General features: G+C 31.7%; 2 protein-coding genes across 3 annotated transcripts; one reads left to right on the forward strand and one right to left on the reverse strand.

Moving 5' to 3' along the window:
• The first annotated feature begins 240 nt into the window (after window positions 1-240).
• Window positions 241-17,780, forward strand: LOC111711895 (calcium/calmodulin-dependent 3',5'-cyclic nucleotide phosphodiesterase 1A). Of its 2 annotated transcripts, none has more exons than XM_023486365.1 (21): window positions 241-262; window positions 974-1,041; window positions 1,967-2,048; window positions 2,435-2,463; window positions 3,850-3,879; window positions 4,511-4,592; window positions 5,316-5,398; window positions 5,576-5,633; window positions 6,411-6,483; window positions 7,154-7,508; window positions 7,563-7,660; window positions 7,892-7,961; window positions 8,308-8,373; window positions 8,625-8,729; window positions 11,003-11,052; window positions 12,226-12,341; window positions 16,560-16,636; window positions 16,887-17,019; window positions 17,090-17,185; window positions 17,402-17,526; window positions 17,585-17,780. In XM_023486365.1, the coding sequence occupies exons 1-21, from the start codon at window positions 248-250 to the stop codon at window positions 17,652-17,654; spliced, it is 1,881 nt and encodes a 626-aa protein (XP_023342133.1). In that variant the 5' UTR covers window positions 241-247; the 3' UTR covers window positions 17,655-17,780. The 2 variants fall into 2 exon arrangements, with proteins under 2 accessions (XP_023342133.1, XP_023342142.1); XM_023486374.1 differs by having other exon boundaries at window positions 16,560-16,633.
• A 3,014-nt stretch (window positions 17,781-20,794) lies between these two features.
• Window positions 20,795-24,093, reverse strand: LOC111711480 (xyloside xylosyltransferase 1). The gene is made up of 6 exons (XM_023485856.1): window positions 23,709-24,093; window positions 23,282-23,329; window positions 22,396-22,504; window positions 21,862-21,996; window positions 21,496-21,582; window positions 20,795-20,965 (listed from the first exon to the last, which is right to left on the reverse strand). Exons 2-6 carry the CDS (start codon window positions 23,293-23,295, stop codon window positions 20,876-20,878), a joined length of 435 nt encoding a protein of 144 aa, XP_023341624.1. The 5' UTR covers window positions 23,296-23,329; window positions 23,709-24,093; the 3' UTR covers window positions 20,795-20,875.
• Between the last annotated feature and the right edge of the window lie 377 nt (window positions 24,094-24,470).

A 24,470-nucleotide genomic window follows, 5' to 3' on the forward strand; every position in this document is an offset into this window, starting at 1 on the left:
CATCAAGGGAATTAAATCATTGCCACAAACCCAAATTTTCTAATCCCTATATCTATGCAACCTTTGATCTGCAAACTTAGATAATTTGATCTTACTGATTTCATAATTTGAAATAACAAAGTTCTGTGACATTGGTTTGCAAAGATATATTCTGTGACAAAGACTCAATTCCTAACAAAAGATACAGTTTATTTTTGTTTTTATTTTTCTTAATTTTTAAAACTGAATATGTTTAGATAGGATTAAAATGGTCTCTGCGTTGGTAAGATCAACCTTTAAGATATATAAAACCAAAAGAAACTGAAGATTTACACATTATTACTTGACCGCACAATAAAAAGTTGTTCAGTTATTTGTTTTCCATAAAAACAGCGGGTTTATCTAAATTCAAGACTTTGTAGCTCAAAACGCTTTTTTCTAGTTTGATTTTACGCACAAAATAATATTTGGGTTTCTTCCGACAGTTCTCTGTTCTTTATAAATCTATAATATTTGCTTTTATGTAGAAACTTTGGTTTCTGCTTATCCATGACAATATTATTTATCTATCGTCATTTATTCACAATCCATAAAACTTTACCATTATGCTGCAAAATATTATGTAATGGAAAATATAAATTAAAATATCAATAATTTATGCGTAAATGATACATATATTAGAATCCGAAAAGCTTCAATTCTTGACATTCATATTTTTTGCTTTCGTGCAACTTAACCCCACTTGATCTTATAAAAAGGTTCAAAAATATATTTTTTCTATGTTCTTGTTTTTCTCGATTTCCATCAAAACATGTAAATATTTATTTTTATTCACTAGAATTTTTTACTTTCGTGCGATATCATTCTTTGTCATCTTGTAAAAACGTTGTAAAATATGTATAAATCTGTTACCTTCAATAATAATTTTCATGCATTAACTACTATGAATATGCAATATTTATGTCCAAGAAAAATTATAAAGTACACTGCCCAGGACAAAATTGCGACTGAGGAGATATTTCCTACCGAACCTAAAGATGCTCTGGCTGGTGCAAATTCGAGGTACAATCATCAAATCACATTATCGCAAAATGTTTCTAAAGTTTTTTATGAAGTCCTTAACTGTGGATTAAAACAAAATATTTTTTATTATCAAGTAATTATTGAAACCTTTCTGATTTGTTCACCTATTTCAAAATACTTATAATACTCCCATTAGGAATATAACTAGGTTTGTCTTACCACGTACAAAACCGTCAAAAAATAATCAAAAGTTTAGTGAATATTTTCCAAAATGTTTTGGCTTTTTGAGGATAAAAGTCACAAATATTTAAATACGTTAGGCCATAGATGCAGAGACAAGTGGGGGGTGACAAGTTAACCCTGAGCTTGGGATCCGAAAACACTAAACAGATGGACTTGGAGTCATTCCTACCCATCTCCACTCAACCCTCCAACCTGGAGCTTATCTCCGCACTCTCAACCCACCCTTGCTATCAGCTCATCTCTTGGATATGGAGTTAATAATCTCACGTTCAGCTCAACTCTCAGTTCAGCTCTTATTCCCAACCCATCAGTATTACACACTTCTCCCAGAACGGAGAACGGAGAAGGAAACCTTGTTCTCCGACACCATATCCATGACGAACCCGACCAAAAACCCGTTCACGAACCCATTTATCAATTTTAAATCTGAAAAAAATTAAACGCACTCAGGAACGCACTCAACTAGACAAAAGGAATGTGTCAACATTCCTTCTGCATTTATGCCTTAACCAAAAAGTACGTGTTAAGCTAGGCTTACCTGATTACTGGTTTAAACGATGAAAGGAATTGAATCTGATATAATTGAATTGTATAGATTGGAAACCCTGATTACTATATTTTACTGAAAAGATCAAATATAATATCATTCAATTATTAGATTGGAAACCTGAATCCGGATTAATTGATAAAGAGATTAAATTTGATCTATGTTGATTAATAGATTGGAGACCCTGATTACTGGATTAAACAATGAAGGAATTGAACCTGATATTCTTCTATCTCATCTACTGTACATCAAGCAGGAATAGAATAAACTCAAATAAGAAAACTACGAGTTTATAAAAAATAAAACAGGAAAAAATAATAGTTATGTGAAAACAGTATTGGTTCAGAAAAGCATAAAGCTTTTGCATAGATTTTAAGTAATTGTTTCGCATAAGAAAAAATTGATATTCTAATAACACGAACATTTGTATGTATATTTGTTAAAACCAGCCAACATGATTCGACCTATATTATATATTCCATGTTTCTGAAGGTTTTTACAAATTCTTTAAATTATTAGCTTATAGAATTCTTATAAACATCAAAAGAAAGCAAAGATCAAAGAATAAAAATGCAATTTTACAAGAAAGAAATTTTATGATTACTCTTTCTGAAGAATAGTTTGAGTATATTCTGGTCCTAGGCTCTGGAAATATTAGCTGAGAATATTGAGTAAGTATACAGGGTGATTTTAAATATCACACTTTTCAATCTTCATGCTGAGACTTTATTCACACATTTCTGATGGAACTCGTCTTTATTTGAAAATTTTGCACGGTAAAAAAATCTTCCAAATCGAATTACTTACAAAGCTTAAACCTTGTGAGTGTCGTTTTTTCTTGGACCCTCTGTGAGTTTGCTCAAATAGCAATTTAAAAGGACACCCTGTAGCTTGGTATTCTGATCAGAAAAAGGATAATGGGAGACCATAAGGATAGAAGGATAGACGGTTAGAAGGATAGAAGGATAAAAGGATAGACGGTTAGAAGGATAGATGGATAGAAGGATAGAAGGATAAACGGTTAGAAGGATAGAAGGATAGAAGGATAGACGGTTAGAAGGATAGAAGGACAGAAGGATAAGGATAGACGGATAGAAGGATAGAAGGATAGAAGGAAAGAAGGATAGAAGGGTAGACGGTTAGAAGGATAGAAGGATAGAAGGATAGAAGGATAGAAGGATAGAAGGATAGACGGATAGAAGGATAGAAGGATAGAAGGATAGAAGGATAGAAGGATAGAAGGATAGAAGGTTAGAAGGATAGAAGGATAAAAGGATAGACGGTTAGAAGGATAGATGGATAGAAGGATAGAAGGATAGACGGTTAGAAGGATAGAAGGATAGACGGTTAGAAGGATAGAAGGATAGAAGGATAAGGATAGACGGATAGAAGGATAGAAGGACAGAAGGATAGAAGGATAGAAGGATAGAAGGATAGACAGATAGAATGATAGAAGGATAGAAGGATTGAAGGATAGAAGGATAGACGGATAGAAGGATAGGAGGATAGAAGGAAAGAAGGATAGAAGGGTAGACGGTTAGAAGGATAGAAGGATAGAAGGATAGAAGGATAGGTGGATAGACGGATAGAAGGATAGAAGGATAGAAGGATAGACGGATAGAAGGATAGAAGGATAGAAGGATAGAAGGATAGAAGGATAGAAGGATAGAAAGATAGAAGGATAGAAGGATAGAAGGATAGAAGGATAGAAGGATAGAAGGATAGACGGATAGAAGGATAGACGGATAGACGGATAGAAGGATAGAAGGATAGAAGGATAGACGGATAGATGGATAGAAGGATGGAATGATAGAAGGATAGAAGGATAGAAGGATAGAAGGATAGAAGGATAGAAGGATAGTAGGATAGAAGGATAGAAGGATAGAAGGATAGAAGGATGGATAGATCAGATCCAATTGAGCATGATTGTATGTTTGTTATGAAAACATTACGGTCATTTGGATTTAAAGAAATTGGCGTATAAAAATACAACCTTCCAAATATAAGATTTCACAAAGAAAAATGAACGGGGATTCATAAAAGTTATATTATTTTAGAAAAAAAGAGACGCCTCCAACATCACCCAGGTTAAAACTTTTTAAGTGTCATAAATAATGTATATTTTAAACAATCGCATTTTTCTGTAGGTTGAATGTTTCAACAATGGAATGGAAAATATACTTAGAGAAGTTGCAATTTGGGAATATGTTTTTGGGAATGTGTATGTATTTGGGAATATGTTTTGAGGAATATGTATGTATTTGGGAACATTTTTTGAGGAATATGTATGTATTTGGAAACATGTTTTTGGGAAATATGTATGTATTTGGGAATATGTTCTTAGGAATATGTATGTATTTGGAAACATGTTTTTGGGAATATGTATGTATTTGGGAATATGTGTTTAGGAATATGTATGTATTTGGAAACATTTTTTTAGGAATATGTATGTATTTGGAAACATGTTTTTGGGAATATGTATGTATTTGTAAACATATGGTTGAGAACATGGATTTGGTATAACCATGATCTTGGAAAAATACCATTATACTTTCATTACCATTGGGGCCATTCTCTGGAGAATATGCATTTGGAAACATACTATTGGAAACATGCATTAAAAACATGATTATGGAAAAATGTATATACGAAACCTGCTGTTGGGTCATCCCCTTGAAAAAAAGGTCAATTTTTAAATCGCGTGGTTTAAAATTTCAGTGATGGACTAGAAGATCTTCAGGACGCTGCTCCAGATGAAATCAGAAAATGGTTGGCAGCAACATTTTCACAAGAAAATAACGTAATTGAAATTTTATAATAGAATTATGATGAAAAAAATCAGGTCTTAGCCACAAACTCAAATCTTCTCATCCCTTATGGTGTAAATATTTTAAACTTAGATTTTTTTATTTAATAGAATTTCCAGTTTGAAACATCTAAGGTCTTTGATATTGAGTTACAAAGATATAAGGATAAGAAAATAAGAGTTTCTAGCAAAGACTTAATTTCTTTGCTTTTTGAGTTAAAGGGTGTACATATAAAAGTTTCCCACTAACACTTTAAATTAAAGAGCTCTCAATATTGGCAATCAAATCTTGTGAATTCATAATTACCTTATATTGGTTATAATGAAACTATTCCATGCAAAAAAATCAGATTTTGAAATAATTTAGTAGTTGTTTTTGGACATCTGCGAGTGCGACCCGGCGTTGAAAATTGCAGCTGCCTGCAGCTAGGTGGTCAGTAGACACATAGACATATATCAACCTTCTTAACTCTACAAAGGTTCTTATTTGATGTCCATCTTTTAATACAGGATCCATCCTTGGTCAATCCAAACTTCTTCCGTATGTGTTTGTTTATGATTTAGAAAATGTTTAGCTTACTATTCGTAGATTTACATAAATTAGAGAAGAAATGGTAGGTGGGAACCTTTTCTAAGAATTTTTTATAAAAAGAAACCCTCTGAATTAATATTTCAACCACCTCCTGGCCTCTACATTTTTCTTCTATTTTACCGAAGGAAGGCCGGGTTCAGGAGAGACCAAGTTTTATCTCTATAGTAAAGTTAATCCGTACTGGAATATTCATAGAACAAATTTACAGGTAAAATATGTAATCAATTATCAAAATATAAAAATAATGAATAATAAGTTTTAAAATCAATATATTAAAATCATTAGAGGAAACAAATCAATTTCAAAATTTATAAACTTAATAATGATTTTAAAATTCATCATGAGAAATTAAACAATTTAATAATTAAAAAAAAATCAATTTTAGAAAAATATCTACATCACAAGCCATGCCTATTCCCGTTGAGGTCGAAGTAATGCTAAAGGTGAGATAAAATTATATTAACGTGTCATTCTCGATTCACAGCAGTATCCTTTAAACCTTTTAAACGAGGAAGATATCATCTTTTTCTATCTTACAATGCGTTGAATTCAGTCAACTTCCTTTTTTGTTACTTCTGTATAAATCTGCAAGTCAATGGAAAAGATAAACCACAATTGATAATTAATTTTCAGAGAAAATACTTAATCTTTTTTACTCAGCCTAGGGTTCAAACGGTTCCGTTCGAAATCTGGCGCCTGTAGAGTTTCTTTAAATTAAATCAAGTTCCTTCAAATATTGCTACTTTTTTAGGCCTACACCTTAGCTCTGCAGAAATTAATATAGGTTGGCATTTTTAACACCAATTTTTTTTTATAAAAGTGGACGTTTTAATTGAAGAAAAAATAAAATAAATACCTTCAACATTACAGAATGTAAAAAGAAAAAGTAAGTAAGTATACATTGAAAGCTAAAAACTGATAAATCTACTATTTGAAATTGTCCTTTCTTGAGTTGGAGTTGAACCAAATCAACAACTTATTAGGACGGTGATTGTGCATAAAATGTAAATGTCCTTTAATTTAAAACATATTGCTTACACGTATATTTTGTCTTAATCACTGAAATTCGAGCGAATCAAAAATATTATTTGTAGAGAAACATCTTGTATGTTTGTTTATAGGGTGTGGATCTAATCTTGTATGTCTGTTTATAGGGTGTGGATCTAATGTTGTATGTTTGTTTATAGGGTGTGGATCTAATCTTGTATGTTTGTTTATAGGGTGTGGATCTATGGGATTTTTCAGTATTCGATTATGCAAAAACAGCCAACGGAAGCCCTCTTCTTTATCTTGGTAAATAAATCCAATATCCATGAACGAAAATACTTATCAAGGGTTCTTTGAGCTTTATAATTGGGAATTGACTTTTTCCACAAACTCTAATTTTATAATTCCTATATCATTGCAACCCAATGATGCACTCCTGTATATGCCGAGTCCATTAGCGCCTGATCCAATCAGGGTTTAGTAATGTGTTTGTTTTCTATTTGAACCAATATAAATAGTATGGCGGTAAAAGCCATCCTTCTATCTATCTCATTATCCAATTAGAGTTATGAATCTTTCAATCGGCGCTAACAGTAATTGGAAATATTTACATCTACTAAAACTATAGTGGCTGTAGACCTATAAGATATTTTAAACTATAATTCAATTTTGAAATATCAAAGGTTACACCATCAGATTTCAAAGATAAAGGAGTTACAAAATCTGAGTTTGTGGCAAAGACTGAATTCCTTCACATATAAAAGAATATTTTATGTAACGCAAGACTTATTTACATACCTATCGGACCAAACACTATGATGTAAACAGACACATTTCACTAAATTAGTGATATAATAAGTTGCCATTGAAACTATTTTCTTTGTAACAACTTTAAATAAACTTAAGTATTGCTATAATGTCGTCGTTCAATTACATTGATTTCTGGTTATCACTGTAGATACGTTTTTCTTTCTAGGTTACCATATACTTGATAAACATGGTTGTATGCAGAAGTTTAAGATTGCTCCATCTGTAATGACGTGTCTTCTCTCCCACCTTGAGATAGGATACAACAAGAACTCTAATCCTTACCATAACAACCTCCATGCTAGTGATGTACTGCAGACAACACATTGGTTTATCTCCCAAACCGGTTTAAAGAACTGGCTCTCAGATCTAGAAATATTTGCTCTTCTATTCTCCGCCATTGTTCATGATTACGATCATTCAGGAACTACAAATAATTTCCATATTCAGTCAGGTTCAAGTCTGGCAATATTATACAATGATAGAGCTGTATTAGAGAACCATCATGTGGCAGAATTTTTCAGGTAAAATGGCTTAATATAAAGAAATATATATTGAAACATTTTTTTTCTGTTTAGGACAATGAAAGAGAATGAATGCAATATTTTGATAAACATGTCCAAATCAGAATATAAGAATTTCAGAACTCTAATGATTGAAATGGTTTTACATACAGGTCCCTTAATACATTTTTTTATTTTTATATATTTGATTAGATACTTAAACACTTAATTAAAAAAAGTCTATTTCTTAAAATCTTTGTATTCCATGCAGTTTTTTAAAAGGTTTTTATCAAGTAACAATCTTTATATAATAGAAACATTACATTTCTTCAAACATATTTTATATTCTGAGCGTTCAGTGAAATGAATTCTAATTTTCTAGTTTTATTTTAAAATGTTTTAAGACATGTCTCTTCACTTCTCCCAACTAAAGAACATACAGAACTATTTACTGTCTTCTAAGGATAAAACAAGGTAACATAACGGCCCAACTTTAGCCGTTCTTGTATCAGGCCACCTCTTGGCTTTTCTTACCGTCAAACTTTTATTGCCTTTGATCTTGTACCGGCCCGCATTTAGTTGTTCGTAACGGTCAACTTTTATGCGTTCTCTTTCTTGTCCAAAATTACCTCTTCTTGCACCGGCAAACCCTCTCCCTTTTTTGTACCGATCAGAATGCATAGCTTGAAAAGGCTTACAAAATCAGGTTGCAAAGAAAATTAGGATTAAAAAATAGAATATTTATCAGTTCTATAAAGACACCTTCTCTTATTACACTCACATTTAACCCCTACATATCTTTCACAATTTTCGTTTTTAGTTTCCAGAGAAGCGCAGCTTTAGGATTAATTCTTCATTCTTGTGATATATCCCATCCTGCTAAAAAGTAAGTTTTTTGTGCTATTAATATGTACAGGATAACAGGTTTTTAAAGGTAGAATCTTCAAGTATTCATGGGCCGTAAAGTCAAGCTTACGTAAACAGGAGTAAAGTAAAGGATGGGTGACCATTGACCAGTATATGTAGATGTTCAGGTTGTATTAACATCACCAATTTATCTTAAAGTTAAGCTGGTGTGTAATGGAGTTAAGTAAAGGATAGGTGACCGAGGTGACCAGTAAATATGTTTATGTTTAGGTGGGATTTACATTACCAATGGACTGCAAGATGTATGGAGGAGTTTTTTAAACAAGGAGATATGGAACGTAGCAGAGGATTAGATTTCTCACCACTTTGCGACAGGTCAGAATTTAATTTTATTACGGAAATGTTTCTTTCGTCTTTTCAAAATATTATCCGAGAAAGAATCTTACAAAATATTGTTCTTAGAAAATGAAAATAAAAAGAATAATATCTAGAAATGTTTTTTATGTCTCATACGGACAATTTACTTTTATACAGTATGCTAATTTTCAACAACTAAGCATGTTGGATAAACTTAACAATAACATTTCTCTTTTTATCTCTGCACTTTAGTTTCAGCTAGTAGAAGTAAATATTTCTATTTACTGATAGCGCCGATATAACGATTTATCTCTTATTGGATAATGAGATAGATAGAAAGATAATGTAACCACCAATCACCATGCAATTTATATTGGTTCAGAAAAGACACCAAACACATGGCTGAACCCTGAATGGACTCGGCATTCTTTAGTGTCTGGTTCTTTTTTTAATTGTTTCAACGTCTGTACAATAAAAGTGTAAAGATTTGGTAAAGATAAACAAAATAATTGTGTCTTTGCCACAAAATTAATATATTTAATTCATATATCTTTGGAACCTGGTTGTGTAAACCTTTGATTTTTCAAACTGGAATTATTTGATTTAACAGAATTAATAATTTGAAATATATAAGGTCTACGAAATTGTGTTTGCAAAATCAGAATTTGTGGTAATTACTCAATTCCTTTGTTTCATCATAAAAAACTTTGGTACAGAAAGACAACATCACAGTGTATTTGATGTAGTTACAAGTCAAACAAAATTGATTAAATTCCTTATCCAGTTACATGGCTCTGCTTGAGTCTAAACTGTCGTCTTCCTATGCCAGAGTTGTCTGGTTATCATGCTGCAATGAATATTATAAAACAAAAGATTGAGTTTAAGTTCAATTTTCTTAGCATTTGAGACTGAAATGTCAGTGAAGTTCAGTTTATTTTGCGCGCAATTAAATTTAATTGCGCGCATGGGCTCGCAATTGCGCGCAAGTAAAATCCACTTGCGTTGGAAACCCTAGTTGCATTTTTGCGAAGAGCGCCAAGCAAAATTGCTTATTACAATAAATAACATAAAATTTATACGTAAGTGACAAAATCTTCATTGAAAAAATTTTCCTTGTTCAACTTAGTGTTTGAAGTCAATTTTTAAAAAGAAAATTACTTTTTTTTTATTTTTAAAATATTTTTTTAACCTTCTCAATAAAATGAACATTTCTGTCCAACAACTATATATATTATAATATATTATATTACACTATTTTTTAATGATTTATTTTTAAATAAAATTTATTTTTTAATTAAAAAAAGCAGTGAATTTTTTTCTCTGACTGTTGTTTCTTCTTTTTAGCTGATCATACATCTGTTTTCTGTTCCTCTCATTTAGATCTATGCATTCTAATCCCTTGTAGACAAGAGAAAAATGCATTTCGACGCATATTCCTGTTTTTATTCGCTCTTATATTGTAGTAAATAAGTAGATTTCAGTGTACTTGTAATTTTCAGTTTTATTGCTTATCCAGGAATGTCTAACTAAACACTGATTGAAGGTCAGGACTTCAAACACATATTCCTCGATATTTTCTGTTAGATGTGAAATGGAGATTTTTTCTTACAGGTTCGAAAAATAAAAGACTCTGCTAAGCTGGGTTTGAAAATTCTGAGAAAATCGATTGTCAGAATTCTGCCTTAATAATGACAAATGGGATAAGAAAGGTTATGAAAGCTGTGGGTTTTTTTACAAAAGAATTTTTGCTTCTTGTAAGTTCATCTCGGACAGTGGTTCAGAATACGGCCTCGTTTACAGTTATCTTTTTCTTGCACCCGGCAGAGTATTAACCGGTATCACAGTGCATGGTGCACAACCTATCAGCATTCTACTTTCTATGTTTCCATTTCCCTCGTTTTTGGTAAGAGGGAGGGGGAAGATAAAGATTGAGAGACCCCTCCTTCTCTGCACTATTATTTTCTTTTTTCCAAGTAGGGTGTACTGCCATGTTATTCCACACAGGTTTCTGTCCAGCCACAAGTAACTGGAGAGAGTTGAATAAGAACCTGACTGTTCTGAGCTTCTTTGATGCTTACACACCCTAGATAAATTATTTATCTAGGTTACACACATAGAACCAGATTCAATCGAAAGAATTAACTCTTTCCGATGAGTTCGGATACTTAAAAACAGCTAACCAGTTATTATCTGATATTATATTATATAATATAATATAATATAATATAATATAATATAATATAATATAATATAATTTAATATAATTTAATATAATATATGAATAAATTAAGAGACAACACTTCTGTTCCAATGGCTCAGATTGGATTTATCAACTATATAGGTAAGCTTGTCAGTGAATAATATATTTTATATTTCTATCTATATAATGTCAGGGGGAAGGATATTTAATGGGCAACCAGATAGTTTTATAGTATACGGAGGACTTGGGTTCAATGACCATGGTCGGAGTAAAACTTAGTTACAAACGTTGATAAAGGAATAAACGTATATAACCCACTGTTTATAGGCTTGTTGGTAGTGTACACTGTACTGTGCACATAGATTTTGTCTCATAAATCTTTAAAGTTTTTATGTTTGCACTTAAAATAGTCACGATGGTTAATAGTAAACTTACTTTTATCTTAAGGAACTGTAGATGTAATTTTAAGTGCCCTTCCATTTATGACAGTAATTTTTTTTTAATAAGGATGATGGAGGTATTCTTATTTTTCTGGCTGAATATTAAGTTGCCTAGAAGCCATATGTGATATCATTGCGGGGAGGAGTGTACACTGTGCAATGTGCATGATTGTGCACCCTTTCCATAGAAAAATCTCTATGTAAATATTTTTAAAACTAATTTAAGAACTTTTCGCAATCTAAAACGAAATAAACATTTTAAAAAAAATTAATTAAATTAAAAGCATAAAAACCTAGTATTACTAATCGGACGATTTAATATAGGAAAAATTACTACACAGAGGCTCACATTTTCTTACTTACATTAGGCACCTCATTATTTTGGAAACTTAATGCTAAATACAAATTAAAAAATCATAAAAAAAATTTAATAATCAGTTTAGGCCAAAGTTAAGGCCAAATAACATTTGAAGGTGTGCTATTTACCATTTTAACCTGACAGCCAGCCAGGAAGCTACAGAAATTCTCCGTCATCCTTGATCAGATAAAGGTTTAACGGGCACTTCTTTTGAATCGGACATGCCACTCTAGAAATGGAAAGTCGCTTAAAATTACGTTTACAGTCCCTTAAAATTACGTTTACAATCCCTTAAAATTACGTTTACAATCCCTTAAAATTACGTTTACAATCCCTTAAAATTACGTTTACAGTCCCTTAAAATTACGTTTACAGTCCCTTAAAATTACGTTTACAGTCCCTTAAAATTACATTTACAGTCGCTTAAAATTACGTTTACAGTCCCTTAAAATTACGTTTACAATCCCTTAAAATTACGTTTACAGTCCCTTAAAATAATAAAATTTATTGTTGTAGTTAATCCAACTATGGAACTGACTGGAGCACTGATATCAAGATTAATTGAGAAGAAAAGTGAAAGTAGTCCCTGGGAACTGACCCTTCCAGCTAACAGAATACGCTGGCAGGAGAAGGTAGAAGTTAAGAATACATTGAAAATTCTTAGAATCAATTGTGCCTTGAAAAAAAATATGACGTTTTCAACTTTACTGAAAGACGAAAAAACTTTAATAAAGAATGTGACACAAAGAAAATTTTACTAAACAACGTGATTTGCTATTTGAAAAAAATTATTTATATGTGTTTTAACCAACCAAAATATACCTAGCGCTGCAAAAAGGAATGTCTAGTTAATTTAATCCATAGATAAAGATAGATAGCGCATAAGACGACATTTTTCATCTTGAAAGATATAAATGTACAGAGATGTTTTAAAGATATTCCTATTATATAGATTACCTAGGTCGGTTGTGAACATTGGCTGTTCTTATGTCATTGAGTACTTGTGGTGTACATGAGTTCTGTAGAGAGAAATTTAAGTTAGTTTAGTCCTTCTCATGTCCTTCTTCAGTTCTCGTCAATATGATATATTGCTCAGTGAAATATTGTTGTTCAAATAGTTCCATTGCCGGAGTTATTTTACACCCTATCATGGAATCCATTAAAACACCAAACCACCCCGCTTATCATTGAAGTACACTTTGACCCCTATAAGTATCAGTTCGCAGACTGGTGATTTTGCGTACATAAGCTATCTATGTTTATTTATTTATCTATGATTTAATCCCTCTACCAAATAAGTTGTTTTAATTATTTAAAGGTTAAAGTTAGGACTTTTTAGTTGCTACTCGAACACGCTAAAAGAGGACTCAACCTGATGTTGCAAACCTTTCATATTAGAACTTAGATTATTTGACCTCACAGATTTCATACTTTGAAATGTCTAAGGTCTAAGAAAAACCTGCCAAATAATAAAACATATTTCTTCCTAAATTGGATTCAAAGCTGACTTAAACTGTCCGATAAAATACAACATGTATTTGTTCAACAGTAAATCTATTCCATTCATGTTATCAGACGATTGAATAAAAGAAACTAAATGGGACCAAATTGTAGCATTTTTATTTTAATAATACTAAAAATCTTAATCAAAAGTCTTTCTGAAATTTCAAACCTATGTACTTCACAATCACAAGCAGAAATCAAAAATGTTCTTTTTTTCAAAAATAATTGTACTTTATTCATTAACCTATTTGAAAAAAGGTATAAATAAAAATAGCCAAATTCCTAAAGAGTGTAATGTGCTTTGTTTACATTCGCCTAACTCTCTATTAAAAACTTTGAATGCTTGAAACTTCAAAAGTTTTATATTATTAAATGCTATGAAATTACTTAACGTCAAAATTCTCATCGACATCAAAGTTTGATTTTGATTTAAAAACAAGAAAAAATATTTTGTCTAATTTAAAATTCTTAATTAAAAGTATTTGAATATGTTCGTTTTTATAGAATATTTATATTGAACCTAAAGAATCAAAGTTTTATGAGTTTCTTTCAAATCGATATTTTTAACCAATCACAAGGAGAAAGTAAAATATCCATCCAATAGAAGAAACACAAAGCTATGAGTAAGCATATTTTGTACTTAAAATTCTATCAAAGTTATCAATATGTCAAGCTGTCGATTAATTGAACACAAAGATAGAAATTTTCAAACAGTGTAAAATATCTTTTTATAATAATTTTGCTTTACAACAATTAGAAGATATATTTTCTGTATTTTCAAATATATAAACAACTCCTTTTCATGTTGATTGTTAGAGTATATAAGTACACTGCTAGGTTTTACAGATGTTTACAGCTGTAACTTTCTCATTCATCCACCATTTACTAATTAGTATTTTACCAGAAAGGAACTCTCCTCAAACAGAAGAATATCTATAGTTGGAACTTTTATTGTGTTGATCGCGCCAGTAAGCAAAAATTACACATAATTGTGGTTTCACGGATCAAGTTTAATCTTTTTGAATATCTGCTAAAAATATTAACCTGTTGAAATCCAGTTCGGCATTGCAGATTAACGTTATCTTATGCAAAATTGGACCTGAGCTGAAAACTTAGAATTGGATATCTTTAATCCCGATAACTTAATCTAGATGTCCAATGTGGATACTTTTAATTTCCTTCTTAATCCACTCTTGTGCTCTCTGCCAGTTTCCCATCAATGATAGTTCACTCAACAAATGGCGCGCAAAATTTCAAATTTTTCGGCTTTCCCTGATTAGCTGTTCTCGCTGTTCCTATAGATAAAGATAGATGGTTCGAAAGACTATTACCAGATATAAATGTTCATTTTTATGCGGATTAGTTCATTTCAAATGAATTAAGAATTTAGATTATAAATCCAATAGTTTTATATCATGCCATTTCTTTGATATTTGAACAAATCAAAATTAGTTGAAGTTCAGTTCTACTAAACGATACTGATTAAATTCTAAAGTTAGTATAAATCTTGTATCATTTGTCGTCCAGAATTTTATAAATGTCTAACATAATCTTAATCAATCATTCACTGACAAGTACAAGAAACGACTTTGTCTGAGATATTATGGTCGGTCTTAGTGTGGTCAAAGGAATTAATCTCGGCCACAATTTGAAACCCAATGTCGAAGACCTTAGATATTTCAAACTAAGAATTCTGGTATATTAAATAATCTTAATTTGAAATATCAAGGTTTTACATTAACAGGTTGCAAAGATATTGGAATAAGAAACTTTGAGTTGGTAACTAAGGCTCAATTCCTTTGGGCCATGCCCTCGGGTCTATCATTGAATACCGTTGGGGTTTTAATATTCATTGATTCTAATGACATTTCTTTTTGAAGAGCTGGTTTTAACATGAACCTGGATAAATAAGGTTTTAGGTTAGCAGGATTCAGTGAAGGTTGTTGCATACCAAAAAAACAGCTTTTTTATAAAGGAATTACAAAGGAATTGAGTTTTTGCCACAAACTCTGATTTTCTAATTTCAATATCGTTGCAACCCAATGTCGTAGACCTTTAATATTTCAAACTATGAATGCATTAGATCAAATAATGTAAGTTTGAAATATCAAAGGTTTACATCATAAGGTTGCAAAAATATAGGTTTTACAAAAACTGAATTTGTGGCAAAGACTCAATTCCTTTGTGCAGAACTTCAACCTTGTTTATTTAAGAATATTCTTCATAGTTTATGTTTTGCATTCAACTTTATTCCAAATATAAAACTTTTTAACAGTATCTGAGCCCTGAGTCAGCACAAACTTTAAAAAAATTGCTTCTTGAATGAGAACTGAAATCTTAAGCAAGAAGGTTACCTCATCAGAAAAATATTTTATCTTAGGAATGCAAAAATATCTTGTTAAGATTGTTAAAACAACTAAAATATAGTAAAAATAACAATATGACAGAATGTTGCAAAATTAAGGCATTTGCAAAACCTTATACTTGAATCAGGGCCATTTTAAATAAACGTTTAGTTTTCAAGAAACATCAAACTGCACGTAAGAAAATGTTAAAATGGTAGCTTAATTTATTTTATTTATAGATTTTTTGAATATTGATCAAGCTTTATTTTCCTCCTGATGTGCCTGTATGTGCTTTAAATAAAGCGCAGTTTAATGTATGTGAGGCCAGATTACAACCCCTGCACTTGGTGATAATTTAAAACCCTTTAAAGGGACTGTAAAAAAGACTAAAATAACTAAAACTTTATTAGCTTATTTCTGTTTCTGTAACTACCATCATTAACACCCTGTATTTTAATTTATCTCTACATAAAAATCCCTCTGATCTCACCCTGCCACAGATCACCTGACAATCTCCTTCCTTCCAATCAACTCCTTACCTATCCAAAAACATATCTTGATATGTGTAACCAATTATATTCAGTATCATTAATTATCTTCGGCCCAACCACTCAAAACAACCAACCCTGGTTAGGCGGGTCCAAACTGCATAGTAAATTGTGATTGCTTATTTGTAATATTTCATGCTTTGTAGTTGAATACATATATGATATGATGATGATACAATAGTACTCTTGAAACCTTTGTCTGATTAAGTTGAATATGATATCATTGTTTTTTTTGATCATTTTCGAGTTCACTTGTTTATAAGAAGCAAAGAAGAAACTCACAGAAATAAACACTTTTCGAGTCAGAATAGGGTTTCAATGGTGCCGTAGTAAATTGGGCATTGCCATCTTTTCATGGAGATTCACTCAGAATTACGCTCACTGTCCCTTTCAGACGTTTGCAACAGAAAATATCAGTATTTGATAGTTTCGATCATGTACGTCATATGTTTAGTTTGATTGTGGCGATGCTGGAATAGAAGTTTCAGACGCTTCACAGGATACGCCTCCTCCACCTCCTATCATAAGGAAGTAAATCTTAAAGAAACCCATGTATTTTATACATTAGTAACGTATAATGTTTTTCGTTTTGCATTAATACTCTGGAGAGGATGTAAATTTGAAGCAAGATATTAATTTTGAATCACGTTGAAAGAAACTGCTAAAAATCGCATCTAGATAAATACTCAATATTGGCGAAGAATCGCAGAAGTTTCAATTGATAAATGAAATATTCTTTCTTTTGCTTTTGATGATATGTGATATTTTTACGTTTGATTAGGCATCTGGAGAACAGTACAAGTATGACGAATACAGATGAAAAGGAAACACAAGAAACCAAATCCACAAAACTAATGGATGAAGCTGAAGTGCCAGATCAAGATCCCACCAACACACCAGAAGAACAAATTAAGGTAATTTTCAACAAATGCAATAGTTAAAAATAATATTTTTAAAACAAAACTGGTTAATCTGAACTTCTAGGTGAAAACTTGCATCCTTGATAACTCTCATCTGGTGTTACTAAAAGGACCCATACTCATAGAATCAGACCCACCTAAAACCCTAACAAAGCATAAGGTAAACAAAATGTTTTGAACGAGAACAATCACTTTATCAAACGGACTGTTTGAACAATTTTTGTGGATTTTTAATTTAACTTATTTCACAAAGAATTCTGATATTAGTAAATAAGTTTCTTGTATAAATGCTGTCTCATCAAATTCCCAACATTATTGAGTCTCTTTATATTTATTTCCTGAGTCCTGAGAACAAAATTAATTTTTCCTGTTCTAGGACTTAGTCGGAGAGATCCCTCCTACTGTTATATCCCGGCCTGGATCTCCCATGGTATGGGGGTTCGACTCCAAGGAGTCCATCACAACCAAACCTCCAAGACCAAACACTGCGAGCATACCAAGGTTAATTTAAAATAATATTCAATGAACATTTCAATCTGTAACTTGTATTCTACTTTAGCCCGCCTGAGAAAAGAAGAGCTCCCATTTCTGTGGATCATAAACTTCGAAAGCATGCTCTAGATTTCTAATAGAAAAACAATATATCAAATTACATTCTACTTTGCTTTTAAACTTTGATTGCTTTTCCAATAATGCTAGAAAACTATTTATCCATTTTAATACAAAAAAATAAAAGATATAAGCAACGTTTAAAATTTAGAAGATTAAAAAATATTCAACGAATAAAGAAAATTATTTATTCAGAAAAATGTCTGCTTAAAATTCTAAGAATTGGTTTTCATATTTTTTTTTATAATATATAGTTATCGGAGATCTTAAGTTGAAAAAAAACAAAAAGCGTGTAAAGTTTTAAACATGTATTTAGTTTAAAATTCGTAGTTTTAACATTTTTGTGTGGCGCCCCTTTCCTATTAACAAGTTTAGCTTTTAACTTTTCCTAAGAAAGCCACCATTTTTTCCGCAGATTTGTTCTGTTTAAATTGGTGCATTTTCAAAACAATTAATGTAACACAAAATTGTTCAATTTTGGACTCACTATAAACCTTCCAAATAAATGGCCCGTCTCAGTTCAGGCGTTTTGACGTTTATTGGATACACACATGGAATAGCAAAATATATATGAATAACAACCCGAGGTATGTTTCCGACACCATTGATGCTGGATTATACCCAATATCATATGTTTGGTTGCTAATTCGAATAAAATAAGATTATGATACAGAAACACATAATAAATTGTTTCAAGTATTGATAAAAAGGTTTCTAATAACCGCGAGGTAAAATATCCCTGATTTACAAAGGAATCAATAAAAGTATCTCAGAAGAGCATATAAATATCCCATGGCGATTCACCAGCATAGGGTCAAACGACCTAGGGTCAAATGCCATAAGGTCCAACGACATGGGGTAAAACGAGCTAGGGTCAAACGACAACGGTCAAAAATGCGACAAAGGGTAAAACGACATAGGGTCAGAAAGTGCAATAAACGGTTAATTTGAACTATTTTATGTACATTAGCTGTGTGCTAGCTGCAGTGCTCGGCCCAGAAATTGTCTTAACCTAACATAATCTTGAAGTAATAAATATTTTATGCTATGTTTTATGTTCATTTGAACTACTAGCCGCATCGCTCGTCCCCTAGCCAGTCCTACCCGCAGCGCTCGTCCCAGAAATTGTTTTAGCCTACCCTAACCCACAAATGATACATTAAATATTTTTTTCTCAATTTTTACCCTTTGTCGCGTTTTTAATCGTTTTTCATTTAAACCTTTGTCGTTTGACCCTGGGTCGTTTGATCCCAAGTCGTTTGACCCTCGGCGAACCCCCATGGCAGACTTAGTTTAATACCATAAGGGTAATCGTAAGATGAAATTAATAAAGAAGTGAGTGTCACTTTAAAATAAGCTTATAGTATCTTTAATGGAAGTTTTCAAACCCATTAAATATATACGATTAGACTGTTTTTGTTTTTCTTATTTCTCTCAAAATTTGTTCAATGACGTCACTCTGCCAACCTGTTTACCACTCAGTAAAAGGATTCTTTTAGTTTTAGTGCTTTCAAATAAGAATTTTAAATGATACAGTTGTATATGGCGTAAAATTTTAAAGCATATACATACATTTTTGTTCAACAAGATATTTTTAATGGATTATACATATTTAAGGTAAGCAGGTGTTAAGCAAATTAGCAAGTCAGTGTGAATGGAAAATCACCCGATTCCAGTGTTTTTTGTTTGTTTGACATTTTGACTCAATTCCAATTAGCCCACTAAGCTTATAACATCATTCGTGTAAATAAAAAGTGCGTACCCTAAATTCAACCTATGAAATACAGTTGCTCCACTAAATATGATAATCATAGATAAATAAATAAACATATATAGCTTATGTACGCAAAATCACCAAGAATTGTACAGTCCGCAAACTAATACTTCTAGGGGTCAAAGTGTACTTCAATGATAAGCGGGGTGGTTTGGTGTTTTAATGGATTTCATAATAGAGTGCAAAATAACTCCGGGAATGGAACTATTTGAACAAAAATATTTTACTGAGCAATATATCATATTGACGAGAACTGAAGAAGGACATGAGAAGGACTAAACTAACTTAAATTTCTCTCTACAGAACTCATGTACACCACAAGTACTCAATGACATAAGAACAGCCAATGTTCACAACCGACCTAGTTAATCTATATAGTAGGAATATCTTTAAAACATCTCTGTTCTTTCAAGATGAAAAATGTCGTCTTATGCGCAATCTATCTTTATCTATGCTGATAATCAAAATACTGCTTTAAGAACTGTTTTGCACCAGTTTATCACTAAGCGTGTCTCATAAATAATTCTAAGCTGTGTCAAAATATAGTTCATCTTCTGTTAGTTAGATAAAGTAGTTTTACAACATACTTAGCCCTGAGGCCGAATTTAAATAATTTAAACCGCGTCGCTGAACCGCCAAAAACCTGTTCTAATTGAGCGCCGGCTCAAATCTCGAAACACAATTTCAAGTGGACCAACCATGTTTGAACCGCGTCTCATATTTGAGCCGCAGCTCAAATTCTTCAAATTCGGCCTCTGGACTAGTCAGTTGAGTGTGGGAATAAAAGAATATCGGGGAAATCTGTCTTAGTAAAACGTTGATTTTTGTATTGCATTCCAAAAATGTTCTCTAACTTTTTTATTGGGATTAAAAGTGGTGATGGCTCACTGTCACGAGGATTTTAATGTTTGCTGTGAAATTTTAGGTATCTTGGGCACCTTAATAAACCCTCTTTAACTTAAACTTTTTATTTTTGTTTTTATTACCGATAACCATTTTTTTGCTATTTTAGCTTTTTTTGTTGCAGTCAAGAATATAAAAAATTGAGAAAATATTTTATCAGGTGAAATTCTATAATCCAGACAGTTAGCGCCGAGGCCTTGTTTAGGCGAGTTAGGCCCTATTTAAAAGTTTGTAAAATAGAACAAATTATCTTTATTCCGTTTCAAAGGTTGTGTATTAACATGATTATGAATATACAGTGAAACCCTTATTAACGAATACATCGAAAGAATTCATCAAATGTCGTATTCTTCACTTTCTGATAATGGAATGTTGCAGATATTTAGTTTTTTAATTAAATGATTATATGGAACTCTTTGAAACTGTTCCCGCAAATTCATGGATATTTATTTATTTTCGCAAATACTGAAATTTACGTAATATATTATAAAACTCATTGAAAAATTGTCAAGACGACATTTGATAAATTCTTTCGATGTATTCGTTATTAAGGGGTTCACTATATTAGATAGATCCGTTAGAATGTATAATTAAAGGATACTCTGGACAATTTATAAAGCTTGTGTAGTTCCGTCTGAATTCCTCCGTGGTTATCTGGATATCAGGTTAAAAATCTTTTTTTCATATGGATTATTTGATTTTATGTTTCAACTTAAAATACATTGACATTAAAGGGACTGTTAACTTAATTTTAACGTGACTCTTAAGGTAACCAATTCCATGAACGATTGAATATGGATAATTTATGGAATTTATGGATATTTATTTTATGTTCAACTTAAAATACATGGACTAACAGGAACGGTTAACTTAATTTTAGCTGACACTTGAGATAGAAAAATGCCATATACGATTTTCAACGCTACCGCTTAAGACTTTTGGATTTCAATAGCAAAATAAAGTCTGCGATTTATTCTATTCCAAAAAAAATGGTGATGTCCAGCTTCTTTTTCAGCTGAAAGTTTTGAATTGTTCTAACAACCCCTTTATAGATCGAGATTATTTGAAGATTTTTGATATTTGAGAACTCATTTAGAGAATACTTTTTCATTTTCTCGTATAGACAAAAGTATTTCAATCTACCATCATGACGAAAAAGTTCTTTTAATATTTTTAACCCTCGCCTTTTCTAAATAGGTTTGGTAGTTGAGAGAGCAGGGTAGAGAATAGAATAGTTCAGGATGCTCCCATCCCAACATAGTGAAGAAATCCTTTAAAAAAAATAGGTTTAGAAATTTTGCTAAATCAATTAATGTACAATAATAAGACAAGACATTCCTTTGTATGTTCCCTATAGCCGGTCAAACAGCTGGACCGAATGGGCTGAAATTTTTTGTGGACTCTCATGGGCGGGCTAAAAAATCGATTTTTTTTCAAAATTTTTTTCTTTCAAATTATCATTTTTTTTAACGGGCACAACCGGGTACTTCAGCTAGTGTACAATGAAAGTTATTTGTGCGTGTGAGTACTGAGAATATGTACTTTTGTACCTGATCTCCAACAGTTCCAAAGAACATGTACTTGTTGACGAGGTACTTGATGTACTCTGGGGAAATGTACTCTCGAAGATGATTAATTTCTCTCAATCTTTCCAGATCATAGATAACAACTCCAGTATTAAATCCCTTCAATATCGGTATTAGAACAGAACTACAAGAGATACCATTCCAATTCACATGAGAGAATTCACTTAATATATTTTCCAGAGCAGGAGATGGAGGGGGGGGGGGGGAAGGGGGGATTCAGCTAGAAATTGAATAGAGGAATTAGTTGTATGCAACAAACATCAATTCTGTTAGATCAAATATTTAATATATCAAAGGTTTACACAATCAGGTTTTTAAGCTAGGGATAAAAAATTTGAATGAGGGGTATGCACTCAATTTCTTTAGTCTTCCAAAGAACATTGGATATTCATATAGAAAATATGGATATTAGAAAAGAACATGTGAATATTTACAAGGAAAATATGGACATTGAGAAAGAAAATAGATATATTTACATAGCAAATTTAGACGGGTTACCTGTGTTTTCCCAGGCTGACCCACAGCTGTTTCTGGAAACTTCTCCCTGTAGGCAGCAAGCTTTAAGTAGTAGTGAGGGGAGAGATCAGGACCAACTGCTATCAACTCACTGAGCAGAGTAAGAATCAAGATTGGAAATAAAACATTCGTTTTTTCTTCAGAAATATATTACATTTTATAGGATGAACAAAATAATCCTCAGGAATCACATCAATATGACTAACGATGTTTTTCAAAATAAAAATCCTTTTTAATGCCACTAATTAGTTTGGGGGGGGGGGGGGGGGAATCCTTTGGAACTAAGTTTCATTCATAGCAAGATGAAGTTGAACGTAGACTACGTTGAACTACTTCTATTTAACCTGAACCGGTGCACAAGATAAGTGGTACAACTTAGTCTACGTAGTTCAACTACTTCTCTGTGTTCATTAAAGGACTTGAGTCTTTGCTACAAACTCTGATTTTCTAATCTTTAAATCTCTGCAACTCAATATAGATATTTCAAACTATGAATTTTGATAGGCCAATAACCTACGTTTGAATTATCTAAGGTTTACACTATAACAGGAATTAAAGTTTGTGTTAAAAGTACTATTTTTTGGTCCCGGGTTATTTAAAAAAATTACAACAACAAAATCCTTGAAAAAATAATTTATCAGCCTTTCTGTTTTTAACTTGTTTAGTAATCCCATAAAAACAAACGGTTTGTAATTAAATATAGGGTAATTAAATATAGGGTAATTAAATAAAGGAAGGAAAGCAAATGAATAAAGTACGTCCCTCCTAGATTGGTCCTGATTTTATAGTCAGAAATAATCTTATTTTTACACACCCCGTTTTAGAAAATTTTGTTTAGCTTGATGTGATTTTAAAACAAAAAGTTCACCTGTCTTCCATCATCTCAAACTTTTTGAGCACAAAGAATAAATCTGTTCTGAAATAATAAAATATTTGTTGAAATGAAGAGATTGATACTTGGGCTATGTGGTTTCCAAAATCAGGGTCTTTAGTTTAACGTTTGAAGGTCTTTTTGAATTAAATATGTTTTCCATTTTTATGTTATATTAATTACTAACTTTACACAGCACTGCCCGGGTTCTTATTATTACCCGCGATTTGAATTAAATTATGATTTAAATAAAGTGCCCAGCTTTGCCCGTTAAATTTTAATAATGTCTACTTTTTAGCTTTTATGTCACCCATGGGTTTCCTCAAAAAGTTTCAGCGAATTTTTGGTAAGTCGTTCTTGATTTTTTTTTAAAGATTAAGATTTATTCCAACCTTGTTAATTCATAAATTGTTTTACATTAAACCTGAACTCTAGATCTACATCTACCGCCAGCAACACCTTGATTTCCTCAGGGAATGCTCTAGAGTAGAATGGTGCTATAACAAACAGATCCTAAATTTTACATTTCAAATTTTACATTCAAACGTTACTTAGAAACAAAGGTTAGACATGGAGAGGGCAAAAGGGTCGTTTATGGGTGGAAGTTTCGTTGAAAATAATTATCATTGAATCTTTTATGATCACAAAGAAAGCAAGCTTACCAACACATTATATTTTATATTTAATACTTTACACAGAAAACAGGATACACAATTTTTCAACTGGAGGCCTTTAGAACAAAGAACTATTTAAAAGAAGTTAATTACGAAAAAGGAAAGGATTTTGTAACTATTTAAAATATATGAGGAAGAAACTGAGTTTTTGCCACAAACTCAAATTTTCTAATCCCTTTATCTCTTCGACAGGAAGGTGTAACCCTTTGACATTTCAAACTTGTATTATTTGATCTAACATAATTCATAGTTTGAAATATCTAAGGTCTATGACATTGGATTAAAAAGATATAGTAATTAGAAAATCAGAGTTTGTGGCAAAAACTCAAATCCTTTGCGCTAAATAATTTCGAATTTTCTATTAGTACTTTTAGTTTTAAAATATTCTCTTGTTATTCACTTTATTTTCTGCTCAAAACTTTGTTGCAAAGGTTTGCAACATTTTGCAAATTTAGATTAATTTTTATCAAATATTATAACAACCTGCGGTAAAGCATCAAAGTTGGAGGAAA

The sequence above is a fragment of the Eurytemora carolleeae genome, unplaced genomic scaffold (assembly GCF_000591075.1).
Source record: "Eurytemora carolleeae unplaced genomic scaffold, Eaff_2.0 scaffold15, whole genome shotgun sequence".
NCBI lineage: Eukaryota > Metazoa > Arthropoda > Copepoda > Calanoida > Temoridae > Eurytemora > Eurytemora carolleeae.

Bases quoted from the DNA above. Each gene is read 5' to 3' on its own strand.
- LOC111711480 (XM_023485856.1), bottom strand. The intron at 21,997-22,395 runs GTAACCCGTCTA...CCGATATTGAAG, and splicing joins GTCAGCCTGGGAAAACACAG to GGATTTAATACTGGAGTTGT. The intron at 21,583-21,861 runs GTACAAAAGTAC...TTTTTTTTAAAG, and splicing joins TTGGAACTGTTGGAGATCAG to GATTTCTTCACTATGTTGGG.
- LOC111711895 (XM_023486365.1), top strand. The intron at 4,593-5,315 runs GTAATTGAAATT...ATTTTACCGAAG, and splicing joins CATTTTCACAAGAAAATAAC to GAAGGCCGGGTTCAGGAGAG. The intron at 11,053-12,225 runs GTAAGCTTGTCA...TTATTGTTGTAG, and splicing joins TGGATTTATCAACTATATAG to TTAATCCAACTATGGAACTG.